We start from the raw sequence: 18,394 nt of genomic DNA on the forward strand, positions 1-18,394 counted from the left end.
TGACTTCACACACAAACGTTGTGACCTACGTAAAAATCCTTGATGGGGGAATGTACACACCGGCATGCTGCTGGAGCGTGACCACAGAGAAGACCCGGGACACTGCGGAGCCAGATAGATCTCAGACTCATCCAATGTCCTCACATTTGACACTTATAGACCCACGTAATCATCAACAGCCTTTTGTGAGCCATAAGAATGAATACTGAATTTTCAGTACCATGTTCATTCATCCTACTTCCATCCTCTAATGATGCAGAGCGGTGGATAGCACTGATTTCATTTGAATTGTGGAGGAAGAGGTGGAAGGGACCACGTCGTCCCTTCCACCAGGCCTGGCTCCAGGGTGGGGCCCCGGCTGCACCTTACCGGGCGACGTATCGCTTCTATTTCATAGTTTGTCCATCGGGGTATGTTGACCTGCTTTTAGTCTGACTCGTCACCTTGGACCTGTTTGCCTTGGCAGACCCGACCAGGGGGCATAAAGCCCCCGACAACGTAGCTATAATAGACGCAAATAGAAAGTCAACATTGATCAACTATAGAACAAGACAAAATTTAAATACACAGAAAATCTCACAGATTTGGCCACTGCTTCATAAAAGGTGAAGTCATACAACCATTTTTTTTGTCCAATTCATGATGGGAGATTTAGATGTTGCCAATACACTCCCCCAGAAAATACAAAACACAGAAAAAGCAATTTTGCTTGCAAACATTCCACTTTAATCACAGTATATTAGCATTTTGAGAACGTCAGCAATCAGCTAAAATAGAGCATTTTTGAAGTAGAACGCATCCAGAACAGAAGCTCGCTCTCAGAGACACTTTGCCTCCATGTCGTAGAGATGAAGAAGGTCAGAGATCACAGCATCCATGTCCTTCTGAGTCACGTCGTCACACAGCACCTAACACAAAAACAAGGCCTGGATGTCAAAGCTTGACCAACATTCGACTGTGTGCAACACTGAAGCTGGACGCAGCAGGAGCCTCCGGATGTGGGAACTTGTACAATCAAAGCAAAAACAGAAACTCAGTTTGATGATGAGAAGCCATCATTTGCCCCAGCTTCATATGTGTCAGAGCCATTTCTGAACAGCTGCACAAATCCACACAGAGATTTACAGAATCCCATTTCATACCTGCTGGACACAGCTCAAAACTGTAGATCCGTAAAAAGGAATCTCTCCAGTCACAACTGGTATCATTTAGAGACAAGCCAAAGAACACTGTTATTTTATTAAGAATTGCACTGCATTGTGTTCATTTATTGTGATAGCAATCGGGGATGAGCCGGGTACTCCTTTCAGATACGGATAAAGCCTTTTTGACGAATACGAGCATGATACGAGTAAAAGTTGTCAATATCCGCGCTCGTGATGAAGGAAAATCCTCATTTGGTGACTGACTGTCTTCAGGCTCTGTGATTGGCCAGTCACACACAGACCCCGCCCCTCCACACACACACACACACCTCTGCAGCAGCTCAAACACAGTGAGTGTTGCTCTCTTCAGTACCCCGAAGCTTTTCTTCAGCTCGCCTCTATTTCTGTTTGAATGATATTTAAAGTTACGAGGCGAACTTGTTTCCTAACGTACGCGGTGTATTTGACAAGACAGAGCTGAAAACGACTCGTGTCGTGTCGTCACTGCCTCCACTCCTGTCGGTTTTGTTTTTATACCGTCCTCTTGCTCTTAGTGTGGCTGCTGGTGTAAAGTCAGTTGGAAACGTTGCTCCTACTGAACGCGGTGCTTTTGAGAAGAATACAGTGAACAAGGCTGACACATTATTTCCTGTTTGTCTCCACTGGATGTTTACATGAATCACCAGGTTCAGTATAGTATTACGAATTAAGCTTTATATAGTTTTTTTTATATATAAAACATTGAATTTCAATTCTGAGGCTGATCTGTAAATAGTTTTTGAATAAACAATAAATAAAACCTGTTCTGATCAATCCATATCAATTTCAGACTTAAAATAATGTCATTTAAGCCCCACCCTGTTTCACTTGAACCACGCCTACTTGCAGTTTAGGCCACGCCCACCCACCCACTCCGAGTACATTTGACTCTCTCTCTCATATTTATATGGGCCAGAGGCTGTGATTGGGCCCAAAGTGCGAGTTCCCTATCAAGGCTGCTTGCGGCTTTAATTGATCATGTTTTTTTTATTTTGCCTCAGAGAAAACAAGCTCTTGGAAAAATCTTGTTTGTTTCCATGAGATAAAGTCCAAGGCTCAGACCTTAGGTTTTGGATGAGCAGGATTCTGACCCGCTCCAAAGTGGAAGAATGTGGTGCCGAGATGCGAGAGACAGACTAAACTTAATTTAACATTAAGTTAAGTTGGAGCGGGTCAGAATACTGCTCATCCAAAACCTGGGTTATACAGTGTACAACGGGAAACTTAATCCAAAAGAATCTACTTTCAAAGGGTAATTTTGCATTCAGGCAACACAAACATGTAGTGCCACCAGAAGACAAACACTTACCAGCTACACATTGAACATACTGAATGTTCATCACCAGGGATGCACAGATAACACTTGTTTTCCAAAATGAGTAGTGTATGAGTACTTACATTTGAGTACTTACATTTGAGTACTCATCGACACCGAGTACTTAGGCCAATACACACATTGTTTTTTTCACAGATATTATTTAAACAACATTCCAACATGTGATGTACGAGCTTCTCAAAACTGTTTTAAACAGCTTTGCGCAGCTGTGCGCTCCTCACTGCCGGCCCGCGCCTTGCAGTGAAGTGCCATACACTGCATGCTGCCGTAAAGTGGTATTGGGTCGTGGTACTGGTACCAATTTTATGAGTACAAATATGAGTACTGATACCCGATCCCGGTATTGGAGCATCTCTATTTATAACAGACACATTTGGGAGAGGAAATAAACCCACCTGCCACCACGTTCTCTCTCCGTCTGGCAGCTCCAGTCCGTAGCTGTTCAGAGCCAGGTACAGCGTTGCTATGGCGATGTGCTGAGGTGAGTGGCGGATGCACATGGCGCCGTGGTAACAGTCTTGAAGTAGTGCCCAGGAAGTCTCAGCCACAGGGGTCCGAGACCAGGCATGCCGGTTCACCAAAGACCTCACAGAGAAGAGGTAGTGCAGGAGGTACTGGAAGCAGAATTCCCATTAAATTCGTCAATACAATGGAAATAATGCAAGTGGATCCATAAACAGTAAAAATAGAAAGTATTATAATAAAGTAATATCATATTTTGGTATCAATCTGCACATGACAAGTAATTACCTGGAGAGTATGTACATTCAGCTGTGACCAAAAGCAAAATTACTAGAATAAAACTGTTTCCTGCTGCAGTTATCTGGAGAACAATACAAATATCTAAGTCTGAACACATAATTACAGTTAAAAGTAGTTTCTATATAGGTTTTCTTCACTATTAACAAAAGATGTAAAGCAACAGAGCTACAAGTAACTGCATCACTTGAAGATGAGAAACATCTAAGAGAAATATTTCATTATGGCACATCTATTGACAATGATTTCCATGCATGTTGGCTTTGCCAACACACTCAAACGTTTTGGTCAGAGGTCATGGAACAGGCTCTCTGAGAAACTGTCTCTGGCACAACAAGGTGATACGTCAACATTACATCTGCATCATCATTTAAAAATGTTTTTTATTACAAGTATTGACATTGGTGATGACCAAAAAGACAACATTGTTAAACTTGAAAGAAATCCACGATTCAATGGCTAAATTTGTTCACCGATCATTCAAACCTCGAAAAACTAACAGCACTCTCAAGAGATGACTCGGAATCCAACAAAAATACCAGGTTCAACAATCTCTGCGTTTCCCCCTGAAGCCTGAGTCGACTGACTCTGAGATGGGAAGTTCAGAGTTTCCGGTTCCAGAACAGCTGAACCATCAACTCCCTCCTATCTCCTTCTCTATCGACTTCTCCCTCACCAAGGTGGCTTTTTCACCACCTTGGTGATGACACCATCATTAGATTGAGGTATGCTGAAGCAGGGAGAGACTAAAACATAGAGCACAGGGGCCCTCGGGGGACCGTGGTTGGAGACCCCTGATTTAAAGGGACCAACTCATCGGAGCCTTCAGGGAAACTTACGATGACTGAAAAGGGAGCAGATCGTGTAAGTTACCAAAGCAATAATCTGCATTGAACAACTTGAAATCATCAGAACTGGGGCTGCCACAAGCGATTATTTTGATAGTCGACTAATCACCGATTATTTTTTCGATTAGTCAACTAATCAGATTATACGTAAATTTTATGAAAAACATACAGCTTCAACCCTAAACCCATCATTAGTTTTCAGCTTGAAGTGTTGAAGGCATATGCCGACTAAAAATAAAGACAATTAAGATAGTTCATTAATACTTTAATGAAATATGCTTGTAGCAGCAAACCCTTGTTTAACTGTGTAGAATAAAGTGCAAACAGCCGGGTAAAATAAGGAAAAGGCACTTGCCTAAACAACATAAAAATAAACACTTCAGGTGGATTTTTTAGGGGTATATTTCTCCTTAATGTGTCTTTGACATCAAACATAGCAACAATGAGGTAGGAACCTGTAAATAAGGACTTATTAAAGTTTTGGTCTCAGTGCACACAACTGTATTCAACTTTACTACTCTGACTCTATAGAATCCCAAACTGCACAAGACTCTTGTTCATAGCCAGGAAAGTGAGCATTTCTACATGTGTTGAAGAAAGACTTGTTCTCTTCTGAGAGCAGATGTTCCCTGCTGCAGAGAAAATGCACTCCGATGGGCTGCAGTTTGCAGGGATGCAGGACTGGTGGTACTTTTTAGCACTGAAACATAACGTTAGCAAGCAGCGTTAATTACCACATTTCAAATTCAAACACGTCACTGTAAAGTGACAGAAAAAGCATGAAATGTGTTGTAAGGGCGGTTAATGGATCAAATCGCTAACGTTAACAGCTATATGAGTAAGTAGTAAGTTAGCTCTCTGTTTCCGCTAATATTAGCAGCTAATTAGCCAGTTAGCTTGGCGTGATGACGGTCCCTCTTCCTCGTGGTCAGAAGCCATAACGTGCTTCCTTTCCAGGTGCTCGTGCTTCACGTTGTGCTGACGTGGAAGGCAAGTTCTGTCTAGCCGATGTCGCATTGTACGCTTTTCTCTTTCGTTTTCTTAAAACGCGTCCACACTTTGAGCTCCGTTGCCGCCGGCAGCCATGATGTCTGAGCCCGTCTGGTAGAACTCCGGTGACATCACGGCTGACCCTGATTACCACGACTGCATGTGTGTCAAGGACAGAAAGGCAGACGCAGCAGTCGAAGGTGCCACTGCTGCAGTTTGAGAGACAAAGATTAGAAAAAAATTTAAATGACACGTCAACTATTAAATTAGTTGTCGACGATTGTAATAGTTGACACAATCGTCGGCTAATCGTGGCAGCCTTATCTAGAACCACAATGGGCTTTTTGTAGTCCATTTTCAGAAACACCACAGCAGACTGGGGGTAACTTGCGCTGCCGTCACATTATTATGACCTCACTAAGTGAAAGGGCGGTCCAACTACCACACTAACATGATCGTCCTTCGCTAACTCCTTTAGAAAGCCTTCTAACACCTTTCCTTCACCCCGTGACGTCATCCACAGGGTTATGGTATAGTCCAGAGATAAGGAGATAGGATGTTCAGTATGTGAACCTTGAGTTAAGCGGCTGAACAATCAGAATAAAACGCCGTCATCAATGGAGCCCCAATACCACCAGTCACTATGGCAATAGACCAAAAACCAAGTTATTTTGCCCTAAAAGCCCCGGCGCTGCAGCAGCAGAGGAGAGAGACGACTGGGAGAAAACTGCTGCTCGAGTCAACGCACATGTTTGAAAGCATTACTGCATTGACTCAACAGGTACCTCAAGATCGCAGCAGACAGGTAGAAGTAATAAATAGGTATAAAATGTGAAATTCATTTCGGTGCAATGCAACAGGAGGAAGGCAACTTTGAAGCAGCCAAAAATTTTATATAAAAACATCTGTGAGAATGAAAAGGTATATATGTATATATGCTCTATGCACGCACGCACACACCTTTATTTATATAACCTCCCCCCCCCAAAAGAAAAAAAGACAGGGTGACTTTTCTAACCGCTCTTCACACTGTTGCTTTACCATTATTGTAAATCTGGGGTCGATCTTAACACCAGTCCGCGACGAGTACATATTTCTACGGACTACTACACATTTCTGATGGCTAGCCCGCGGGACGAGCCATCACGAGTGCAAAATTAGAAATTTTCGATCCAACCTACAGAGCTTTCTGATCCATGAAGCCTCGTCTGTGCTTCACTGTTACTGCAATGACGACAAGTGTTTTTTGGTCGTGCTCTGCTTGGGAAGTTAGCATTGCAGCTAACCAACTTTTCAGGATATGTCGCCGTTTCAACGTAGTTTACGCTCAAAACACCGCAAAGCAAGACATCAATGTGGATGTTTGCAAAGCTGTTGTACAGCGAGGCGGACGCTCTGCCGCCAGACGTCACCGTTTTAAAACGCCAGCTTGCCGAGGAGAAAATACATCAAAACAGCAGCTCCTCCACGGTAGCAGGCGATTCACACCTCCGTCCTCCTCCACGCTAATCCCCCTGAAAACAGTCCCAATGGGTGGAGCTGCGTTAGAGCTGGAAACATTCTGTTGGTGCTGCTTGATGAAGAATTTCTCCAGGGATTAATAAAGTGATTCTGAGGTTTTAAAGGTTGAACTAGTTTATTATGAGAGGATGACGTCACACAGACCCTCACATTGTCCACATGGAACTAAATGACTTTGTACTGCTTCCTTTTCGGACCTTATACTGACCTCAAGTTGTCTTTTGAGCGAATATATACATACATTCCTACATTTCATACTTTACTGTAGAGAGGAATTTACTACAGCCTCATCTAAAGGCAACAATAATGAAAATAATAATATTAAAGCAAACAGAGCTCTGGTATCAGAATCGTGTCGGTAGATATGCAAATTTGGGTCTCAAGGATCAGATCGGACGTGAAACGTGTATCGGGGCTCCCCTACTGAAATGTAGATGAGCAAGTTCCCGAAGCCGTCCCTTGATCAGACACCTGAAATAAGAACATTTGAATGTTCCTGAATTGTGCTTCAATACTTGTTTTCAAAAGATTTAATTGACAACAAACTGGATACACATTTTGTTAGTTTGTGTTCTACATTACTGGACTGTCATGCATCAGTTTTGTGTCTTTTGATTGGTGCACTCTGGTCACTGAATAATATCATTTCATGTATTTAATGTAATTTAATTTAATGTACAATTTATTTTACAAAATGAAGCATTGTTATTTCTATGATTATGATTTTAACCGTACATGAAACTGTTTTTGTTTAAGAAAATATATTTCATTGGGTGCAGGACTGGTACAAAGTCTGCAGGATGAGTCCAACCCATGGCTCACTCGTCCGCTCGACTCGTGGGGGGAAAAAAATTAAGACCTATCCGTGTAAAGTAAAATACCATTTCACAAAACCTCTAATGCAGCGCATAAAATGTGCTCTGATGTGAAGCCCGGGTCGATTCGGGAAGGAATTTCCCCCATGAGGGGTTAATATAGTCAGAAATATACAAAAAACTTCTAATCTGGGCTGGAAGACTGTCACAACATAAGTTATCTCAAATGATTTCTGCCTTGATGTCGATCAGGTTTGGAAATAATGGACAATCCATTTCCAGTCGTTGCTTCGGGTGGGAGGAGACATTAGAAACTCCGGGTTTCTCCTACAAAACATGTCAGCAAGCAGGTTCAGTTCACAGTCTGGTATCATGGAGACTGACCCCGGGCTTCACTCAGCTTTCTTTCTGGAATGGAAAACTCTGAGTTGCCCTCATTTCAGGGTTAACATGTTCTGAGTGGAACCCCCCTGGTCATCATTTATACAATGCCTAAAACAGTGATACTGTGATGTTCTGTGTTTCTGTATGTTCATTCTCTCCTGGTGACACTATCGGCGGGGACAACTCTGCACACCTGAGGCTGATCTTAATCATCACGGTTCATAAGTCGGCATCTGGGCGCTGCTGGATTATTGTCGTTCGGTCCTGATCTCCCAGAGTCGTCTCCCGTTCCCGTAGTTCCGACCCCGCGCTCCAGTTTTTGTTTTCTCAGCCTAGTTTTGGCTCGCCTTGTATTTTTTGGAGCAATAAACTATTTAGATTGTTGAATTTGGAATCGACCCTCTGCTGTGTCACCGCTCAACACCCTGGTCCCCTAATCTGCCCTGGGTGGAATATGCCCACAACTCTCTAGTTTGCTCCTCCACGGGTATGTCCCCTTTCATGGTTTCCCACCCCCTCTCTTCCCTGAACAGGACTTGCCCAGTGCCGCCCCCTCTGTCCAGGATCACCTGGGTCGTGTGGCGAGAGGCTCGCGCAGCACTTCTTTGCTCCCAAGCCAAAGGTTGGCAAACACACACAGATCCAACACACCAAATTACCAACCGGGTCAAAGGGTGTGGCTTTCCACCAAGGACCTTCCTCTTCAGGTGGAGTCACGGAAGTTAGTTCCCAGGTTCATCGGGCCTCGTGACATTGAGAAGATTGTAAAGCCATGTGCGGTCAGGTCGAACCTCCCTGCCTCTGTCAAAGTGCACCCCACTTTTCACGTGTCCCTTCTCCAGCCTGTTTTCACGAGTCCACTGAGCCCGCCTTCCGACCCCCCCACCCCCCGCGTTCCCGGCCGTGGGTTCCACTACTTGGTGGACTGGGAGGGACCTGGACCTGAGGACCGGTCCCGGCTCTCACAGCCCCTGACTTTGGACAATACATTGTTCACAGACTTTCACTCCAAACACCCTGACAAGCCTGGTGGGACCCCCGGTGGCGTCCAATGAGGGGGGGGGGGGGGGGGGGGGGGGTACAGTGTTGTGTATGTTCTGTGTTTCTGCGTGTTGCATGTCCTCCCCTCTCCCCCTCCCCCTCCCCCTCTCCTAGTGACGCCCTCGCCGGGGACAACTGCACGCACCTGAGGCTGATCTTAATCATCTGGCCACCGGGCGCTGCCGGATTATTGTCGTTCGTTCCTGATCCCCCAGAGTCGTCTCCCGTTCCCGTAGTTCCCACCCTGCTGTATGCGCTCCAGCTTTGGGTTTTTTTCAAACTAGTTTTGGCTCGTCCTAATGGAGCAATAAACTATTTTGAGTTTACCTCCGACCATCGCCTCTGCTGTTGGTCCTTAGTGCCCGTCACATAACATCCAACATCTTAACATCCAAACCACACTAAAGTCAGCTGGCACTGTCCTGTCGTTGGTTTCTTTGTCTATGTCTTTATCATCATTGTCACTGTTGCACAAAAAAAACAAAGAAAACTCCGGAAACATATTGGACTTGAGATTTTCGAAGGGGAAAAAAAAAGAAACAAAACATGATACAAAAAAATTACAGAAACAGAGCTTGAATGTTAAAAACCCTAACTCATGCTCCACCAACATTCTCCTGTCAACACAGCACGTGAGAAATGTCTCAGTGAGTTAAGACCAGTTCAAACGGAGTGACAGAGATGTCAATAATATCTAGAATAATCATTCTTGAGCTCTCTCTTTTCCATCAGTTGATTGAAGGTGCTTCCAGGGCCATTGCACAACACCAACGTGATGTTGTGATGACCGACTGTGCCATCATCTCACCTCTGAAGCACAAAATGACATTAGTGACTTTGATGATCACTGATTCTGAGATCTCCATGAGATGGAAATGTGAAACTGAGAAAACGGGTACATGTGGTGTTTCTAGTAAAGCATGTCAGCAGAAGAGAGCAATTATAGTATTTTAAAATTAAAATATTGCCCGTTTAATCCTACGCTCACACAAACCTTGTGGGGGTGTTCGAAGGAGACGTGGAAGTTGAGCTGTCTCAGGATTAGCAGCTCACACTGCACCACGCTGTCCCGCAACTCCCAGAACTCCTTGTTGCACTCCAGAGGAGAGCTGCCGCTGTTAAAGTACCTGCGAGGGAGGGAGCAGAGCCATCAAGACGACCACTCCTCAAAACACATCACACACATCACAGGAAAGAAAAGAAAAGCAGAGCAGAAACTGTTCAGATTCACACAACTTCTTGTTATTGTTCCTAACATTTACAGATTGAGCCCAACCTCCTCTTACATATAAAATCCACATCTGAAACCTAAATGCATTACATCTCCACAGAAAAGTCCAAGGCTGTCATGCACAAGAGGCTTAACTTCTAAAATAGCTCAAAGTATTCATGGAGCAGGAATCTGTTGATAATTAAGTAATTCTCCAGATAAATAAATAGAAGTCAACAACAGAACGAGAGTGAAAGCAGTTTGATGGAGACAAAAAGAACAAACTGATTTCTTTCACGGATCATCTTCTGCTAGTAAGTTTATTTACAATACGTGCCACCAAATGAAGTCCAGTATGTGGAGACATTTATGCGCATTGTTGGCAGGTCATTTGGTTTATCTAATATTTTTTGTTGTTGCATTATTTGGACCTGTGGTGGTAATTATATATATATATAAATAAAAGTTCAACCCCTCTATTGTAAAACATAGTGGAGGAATCATCGTGCTCTGATTCCTCTGGTACTAGAGGGACTGCAAATCTCTGACATTTAAGACCTTTTAGGGAGACATTGGTCTGTTTGACGTAAAGCTTTTCAGTTGGTTTAAAGGGGCCTCATCTGCATAAAGGCTTATCTTATCTTATTAGCTCCAAAAAGAGAAAGAGCACTGTTCTTTGATCTTTTGATCACTGCTGACTGACAACATCCAACCAGAGTTGCAGATTTAGAGATGCTGTTGTCACCTCCGTTCAAAAGAAAAGGCAGCTGGAGATCAACTGTCACTTCAACATTAATGTCCGTTGAAACAAAATATAATGACAATGAATACATTTCAAAGTTTCAGAGTCCATCGGACCATAAATGAGGCAGCAGCTCAGGCCACATTTACACGTATCTGGGTATTTAAAAACGCTGTTATATTTCTCTGCATTTGAGCCGCATATTTACACAAAAACGCAGCTACGACACACCACAAATGATGATTCCTGAAAACTCCGGCCACAGTGGAGACTTAGAAAAACCTTATACTACTGTTTACATCAAAAGGAGGGGAGGTGGATATTTACGACACAACTCATAGTATTTTGATACAATGGAAGCTGCAATGGCTTGATGTTTCTCCTTACACTGCCCCCTACAGGTCTGGCTGCTCAGATCAGCTCCAAACCAAGTTCAGAAGCATGAATGAAAGTATTTGTGTAAACGTAGAGGAGGAAAAATACATTTTTGTGAAAACCTGAGTTCGTGTAAACATGGCCTCAGACAAAGCGTAGGGCAGCTACAATCAAACAAATAACAAATTAAATCATTCCTTTTCCAAAGGTTTCTGTGAGCCAACATCACAGGTCTCAAACAAGCATAAACTGACATCTTCCAACAATGAATCACTGACAAAAAGTTTCTTTTGGTTCATTAAACTTAAACCAACATTGGCCCGGTTGAAGTCAACTTCAACATTTTTCTGCTCCTAAAACCACAACTTTGAGGAAAATCTCCCAACAATATAATAAAGAGCTCCTCAATGTTAAAGACTTCAGCAGTCAGTGGTCATAATGTTCTGGCTGATGGTGGAGCCTAGCATTTGGATACCTGTGGCTCACGTTGATGATGTCCCGGGTCCTGATGTGTTGCTCCTCCACTTTACCAGCCAGGTAAATGGTGCTCATGGCCACCAGATATGGCTCGTAGTCCCGGACACTGACTCGATCGAAGAAGCGGTAATACAAGACGCAGGCCGTGGCCATGGGCACCGAGCGCATGCCCAGCTTCATCCCTAGAACAGAAAGACATTAGTGCCCATATTCACAAAGCATCCTAAAGGCCAATTTATACTCCATAAGAACACAAGACCAAGGTTCGGCCGTCCGCACTGCCGAACGAAATGATGTCATTTCCTTTGGCAAGCTCTTCCGGGCCGAACAAACTTGTTTCAGCAGTGCCAACTGTCCTGGCCAAACTGGAGGTCAGCACTGCCGAAACTTCGGCAATGACGTGTGCTGCGCATGCATGTTCCAGCTCTAATCATATTGAGTTCGTAGTATCGCTACTGTCTGACCGCCGCAGCTCGTTAAAATGTCGGGATGCACCCGAACGCCTCACTCAAAGCTGTCAGCTGCTGCAGTGAAAACCAGACAAACACTGTGCAACATCAAGTTCAGAGAAATGTATTTCTGAAAGCTAGAAAGAAACTGGGCAGTTGAAAAGTTAAAACGCAGTTTCACAGATGTGTGGCTCCTGCGAGGGGGCGTGGCCTGTTGTGAGGGGGCGTGGCCTGTGAGCTCGGCAGCTTCTTATCTGAGCATGAACAGTCATGCAGAAAAAGCCCTTTTACAGCAGCTGGCTGACGTCACTGCCGAATTTTCTTCTTGTTCTTATGGGTTCAAAAAGGGACTTGGCAGGGGCCTTAAGGCTAAAAACAGCTCCAAGTGACACTGGAAAAAATCTTAGAATTCCTTGAATTCTAAGATTTTTCTTACTAAGATAAAAGTAATTCACAAAGCATCTGAAGCCCCAAGAGAGCTCCGAAGGTGGAAAACCGCTAAAAAGACAGAGAAAGGAAAGATGTTCTCGGTTAGTTTAATGACAACGATTTAATATTTACACACTGCACTCAACTGTGCAGGAAAATGTTTGTGGTCGACCTCCTCAGGGAAAAGCAATAACACCCAGGATACATGTGATCACAACTCTGTGACACCTGTCTACAGGTGAGCTGCAGTAAAACACTGTGACTCCTGTCTACAGGTGAGCTGCAGTAAAACACTGTGACTCCTGTCTACAGGTGAGCTGCAGTAAAACACTGTGACTCCTGTCTACAGGTGAACTGCAGTAAAACACTGTGACTCCTGTCTACAGGTGAGCTGCAGTAAAACACTGTGACTCCTGTCTACAGGTGAGCTGCAGTAAAACACTGTGACTCCTGTCTACATGTGAGCTGCAGTAAAACACTGTGACTCCTGTCTACAGGTGAGCTGCAGTAAAACACTGTGACTCCTGTCTACAGGTGAGCTGCAGTAAAACACTGTGACTCCTGTCTACAGGTGAACTGCAGTAAAACACTGTGACTCCTGTCTACAGGTGAGCTGCAGTAAAACACTGTGACTCCTGTCTACATGTGAGGTGCAGTAAAACACTGTGACTCCTGTCTACAGGTGAGCTGCAGTAAAACACTGTGACTCCTGTCTACAGGTGAGCTGCAGTAAAACACTGTGACACCTGTCTACAGGTGAGCTGCAGTAAAACACTGTGACTCCTGTCTACAGGTGAGGTGCAGTAAAACACTGTGACTCCTGTCTACAGGTGAGCTGCAGTAAAACACTGTGACTCCTGTCTACAGGTGAGCTGCAGTAAAACACTGTGACTCCTGTCTACAGGTGAGCTGCAGCAGTGTAGCAGTGATGACTGGTCTGTCCCAACCCTCCGTCAGCAGAGGCTACAGTTCTTTCACTGCTCTACATTGGTGGTAAATCACAGGGATTTAATATCATTAAATCCATTAATATCATTATAATACATTAAGTCGTCAAAATAACAGCGTGGACAGAAAAGATAATAATCAAGTCAATATAATAATCAGCATGTGAACGAGGTAAGTTCTACAATTTTTAAGCTGTGTAATGTTTCTGAGTTCCATTAAATAGATAAAATAATTTTCATGATTACACATTTTTCATATTAGATCACTTAATTTTAATCTCAGTTCATTACTAGGAACACAGAGCCCTTTTTTCTGTCTTCCTCTCTCTTGACAGCCAATCACAGCTCTCAGCAGACTGCATCACACAGAGCATCTTCCTCCCTCTAACAACCAATCAGCTCTCAGCAGACTGCATCACACAGAGCATCTTCCTCCCTCTAACAACCAATCAGCTCTCAGCAGACTGCATCATACAGAGCATCTTCCTCCCTCTAACAACCAATCAGCTCTCAGCAGACTGCATCATACAGAGCAACGGGCTCGACCACACCTCCTCACTCAGATAAAGGTTGTGAAGAGTTGCTCTAAGAAACTTCCTTAATCACTTTGAAGCTCAGATTCCTTGCTAGGACTTGTTATGCTAGGTTCGGAGCTCTAAGGGAGCTTTTCCACCAGAAAGAACCAGGTTCCAGTTCTGGTCCAGGTCCAGATTCAGCACCAGTGGTTTGTCTTTCCACCTCCAAAGCCTCTCAGGGGCTAAACTGGTGCTAAGTCGCCCACATATAAAGAGATTTGCCTTCCCTGAGTTTCATTCCGACATCTTGATTATTAAAGAAACTACAAGTGTTTCTACGTTAAAAGTTATGTTGGTTGTATTCATACATTACCCAAGCTTATACATTTCCATTCAACTTCGGGCAAGTAGAAAGTTGTTAACACTTTTCCTTAATGTCAAGCCATGAAGAGCTCCTGCTGCTTCCTGGTGGAAAGGCCCTGCAAGAGCCTCCGGACCAGGAGCATCAGGACCAGGAGCCTCAGGACCAGGAGCCTCCGGACCAGGAGCATCAGGACCAGGAGCATCAGGACCAGGAGCATCAGGACCAGGAGCCTCTGGACCAGGAGCCTCCGGACCAGGAGCATCAGGACCAGGAGCCTCTGGACCAGGAGCCTCCGGACCAGGAGCATCAGGACCAGGAGCCTCCGGACCAGGAGCATCAGGACCAGGAGCCTCCGGACCAGGAGCCTCAGGACCAGGAGCATCAGGACCAGGAGCCTCCGCTACAGGAGCCTCCGGACCAGGAACCTCAGGACCAGGAGCATCAGGACCAGGAGCCTCTGGACCAGGAGCCTCTGGACCAGGAACCTCTGGACCAGGAGCATCAGGACCAGGAGCCTCCGGACCAGGAGCCTCAGGACCAGGAGCCTCCGGACCAGGAGCCTCAGGACCAGGAGCCTCCGGACCAAGAGCCTCCGGACCAGGAGCCTCCGGACCAGGAACCTCTGGACCAGGAGCCTCCGGACCAGGAGCATCAGGACCAGGAGCCTCTGGACCAGGAGCCTCCGGACCAGGAGCATCAGGACCAGGACCAGAGGGTACGAGACAGTTTCTTCCACAGAGCAGAGTCTTTACTGAACTCTCACCCCGTTAAAGCACCTTAATGGCACTAGTCCATTAAATAATGTAAATATAAATTCTAGCAATAGCAACTTCACACTGTTCCCTATTTATTTATTATCTATATATTGTGAGTGTGTGTGTGTATAATGTCTGTACTGGCGATACTGCACTTCTGGTTAGATGTTAAACTGCATTTTGTTACATTTGTAACGACAAAGTTGAATCTAATCTAATTACACGCGCGCACACACACACACACACACACACACACACACACACACACACACACACACACACACACACACACACACACACACACACACACACACACACACACACACACACACACACACACACACACACACACACACACCTGTCTCCATGATGAAGCGACACACTCTGAAGTGCGTCTTCGTGTCCCGGGCCGGATCCTCGCCTTCCCCGCTGGAGTCTCTCCTCCCCGCGGTGGAAGCGGAACCGGGGGACGGACCGTCCATAGTGATGTCCTCTAGTCCTCCATGGGGACAACGTGAGACACGAGAGAACAGCTGCTAGTTTCGTGCGCTCACGAGGAGGCAAATCACCAATGAGCGAAGTTAAAAGTCGTTGCTCCGCGATGCCACGATATGAAGTGTTAGAAACACAGAAAACACGAATAAAGCTCAGAGTTTCAGAAAACCGTGGACCGGGACAGACATCCTTCTCTCCGGCGCTTCCTGACCTGTGAACCGGACGATAAACACTCCAGCTTCCGGCTGGTGTCAAGTCACCAGTCGGAGCATACACAAACGGATTTCAAAATAAAAGTGACGTTCCAGCGAATGAAGTGACGTTCCAGTGAATGAGAGCTCACCTTCAAATACAACACAAATTAATACTACTGTTATTAATAACAAACTAAATTAATCCAAAATGTTAATAATGAAATATTATTTAAACCTATAAAAAGCACATTATTGTTATTATAATCAGTGTTGGGAAAGTTCAGTTTCCACTTGTACTAGTTCAAAGTTCAGTTTGCACATTTTAAAATGAACTAGTTCAGTTCATAGTTCATAATTCAGTTGTTTTTTTCTCAATATGTTGCTGCAAGCAATTCCCTCAGAATACTGGCATTTCCCTCTTGTTGCCCCCCTTTCAGTTACACCAGCTGCAGCTTCCAGCCCCGACAGTATATTCTCCTAAACATGCTGCTTGAATGGTCTTTTTATTGAGGAATTATTTAAACAAACAAAAAATAGGACAGTCGTCCTTAAGTTGGAAAGGAAAATATACCAGGCAGGTTCCACAAACAAATTAGAGTTAAAATAGTAAAACCCTCAAGGAGACCATTGTGAACGGCAGTATACTGTGAGTCCAGAAGATGTGTCGACATAATTCTTGTACAAGCACAAACACAATCTGAGGCAGGAGCCAGACTGAGGGAAGAAACTCCAGCTGTACCTCAAAGTGCAACGTTCAAAGTGCAAAACATTAAATTATTGATCTATGTCACTTTTCACTTTTTAAAGAATCAATTTTTTCCTGAACTGTTTGCCCAAAGAAAAGTTCGAGAACTTGGGTCATAAAAGTGCAATATTCAGCCCATTACTGGCTCACCATCGCCATGTCTTGATGTTTGATTTACCCCACAATGGCTCGCGGGTGCTTCAGTTAATGTGCTGTCTCAGGTTTGCTGTTGAATTTGTTGATGAACGGAGTTACTTCTTGAAGCCCGGCATGCAAAGTTTACACAAAAACTTACAATTTTCCCACCTGGATCATCACTGACCTTTTCATAAAATGATTTTCAGTAATCATACGAAGATGAAGAATTAATCGTGGCGGCAGTCTGAAGCAGGCCCGCCTTAATGTACCCATAGGCCCCGGGGCTTGAACAGAATTGTAGGCCCCCCCCCCCCTCAGCGCAAACCCTAACCCTGAATCGCATAAAAAACCCAACCCTGCAACTCCTACATGTGTCAAAAATAAATGTTAAATGACATCTTGCAATGTGTATCAAAATCTCTATCTTTAATTAAAAAAAAAAAAACAACAACTACAACTCAACTAAAACAGACTGTCTCTTGCAAACAACAGAAAACATGCTTCAAAAATATGGCAGAAATAATAAATATGAGCAAAGCTATACATCTTAAAAGGGTCTTTTTCTTGACTTTCTGGTTGAGAAGTCTTTAATTATGTCCGTAAAGTCCAAGTCACGAAGTATGTCATCAATCCGGAAAGGAGGAGCTGCTACTCTGCAGCTCCTCCTCACCGGATTGAGAGCCAACAATCTCCTCTCCGCTCTTGCTGTCAGCTGCGCGGCCTGCGTGTCAGGGGCACTGGCTGCAGCGGCTGCGGGTGCCAGTTCGCCGAGGCTTGTGGAGGTGCCTGCGTCCGCGGCGCTGGTTCCACCTCTGGTTTTTGATTTAAAAAAGCCCGTTAGCTTCGGCATATGGCTCATAAGTTCTTTATCACGACGCTCCTTCTCCTTTTGCGTCTTTCTTTTCTGTGCACCGCTCTCAAACTTTTTCTTCCCCGACATTTCTGTCTCTCGCTACGAGTCGCCATCAAGAAGTGTTATAAGTGAATAGATGCGTTACGTACATAAGTTACGTCTTTCTATGCGCTTGGATTGGTTAGAATTTGTCACAGCATCAATGTGATGCTATGACAAATTCTAGCTAATTGGTCAGTTGACGCCGCAGTATGTGATTGACAGGTAAAACAAACAAATTACAATATAATATGGAATTCGATTCTATCTGATTTGGCCCTCTGGGCCAGGTAGGGCGGGCCTACTCCAGGTACACACGTGGGAGCGCATCACTATCATCCGGTTTGTCATGCAGCAAAGTGAAGTGATTGACATGAAAATCGACAAATCATCTTTGCTTTTTCCTTATTTCCTTAATTCTGATAGGCCCTTGACAATAGTAGGCCCCTGGGCTCTAGCCCCTGCTAGCCCGTTGGATAAGGCGGGCCTGGTCTGAAGTGGTGCTACTGTCTTCTATTCGTTGTTGCTGTGAAGCGTGCTTCACTCTGGACTCACTTCCGTCCACGTTCCGTAACGTAACAATCCCAAAAATATCTCAATTTCTGCTGCCTGGCGTTCTCCACCTTTCCTGAAGTAGTTTAGCTTTCATTTCAGGAGTTCTGAGCCGTGTGTCTTTATTTGCTTTTAATTTGTGGTTGTTCAGACGGGCGCCGGAGGATCTGGAGTAGTGACGATCAAATTTGAACGAATCGTTCAAAACCGATACGGTGACTCACGAGTTTTCACGTT

The 18,394-nt window shown here is 44.6% G+C and overlaps 1 protein-coding gene across 1 annotated transcript; it reads right to left on the reverse strand.

Moving 5' to 3' along the window:
- Nucleotides 1–777: 777 nt before the first annotated feature.
- Nucleotides 778–15,844, reverse strand: ccnq (cyclin Q). Its single transcript, XM_080497435.1, has 5 exons — nt 15,500–15,844; nt 11,681–11,864; nt 9,873–10,005; nt 2,916–3,134; nt 778–908 (listed from the first exon to the last, which is right to left on the reverse strand). Exons 1-5 carry the CDS (start codon nt 15,621–15,623, stop codon nt 819–821), a joined length of 750 nt encoding a protein of 249 aa, XP_080353561.1. The 5' UTR covers nt 15,624–15,844; the 3' UTR covers nt 778–818.
- Nucleotides 15,845–18,394: the final 2,550 nt, after the last annotated feature.

Source organism: Blennius ocellaris (genome assembly GCF_963422515.1).
Source record: "Blennius ocellaris genome assembly, chromosome: 5".
Taxonomy (NCBI): domain Eukaryota; kingdom Metazoa; phylum Chordata; class Actinopteri; order Blenniiformes; family Blenniidae; genus Blennius; species Blennius ocellaris.

Bases quoted from the DNA above. Each gene is read 5' to 3' on its own strand.
- ccnq (XM_080497435.1), bottom strand. From the start codon at position 15,623: ATGGACGGTCCGTCCCCCGGTTCCGCTTCCACCGCGGGGAGGAGAGAC. The intron at 11,865-15,499 runs GTGTGTGTGTGT...TTTCTGTTCTAG, and splicing joins TCGCTTCATCATGGAGACAG to GGATGAAGCTGGGCATGCGC. The intron at 909-2,915 runs GTGGGTTTATTT...TTTTTGTGTTAG, and splicing joins GAGAGAGAACGTGGTGGCAG to GTGCTGTGTGACGACGTGAC.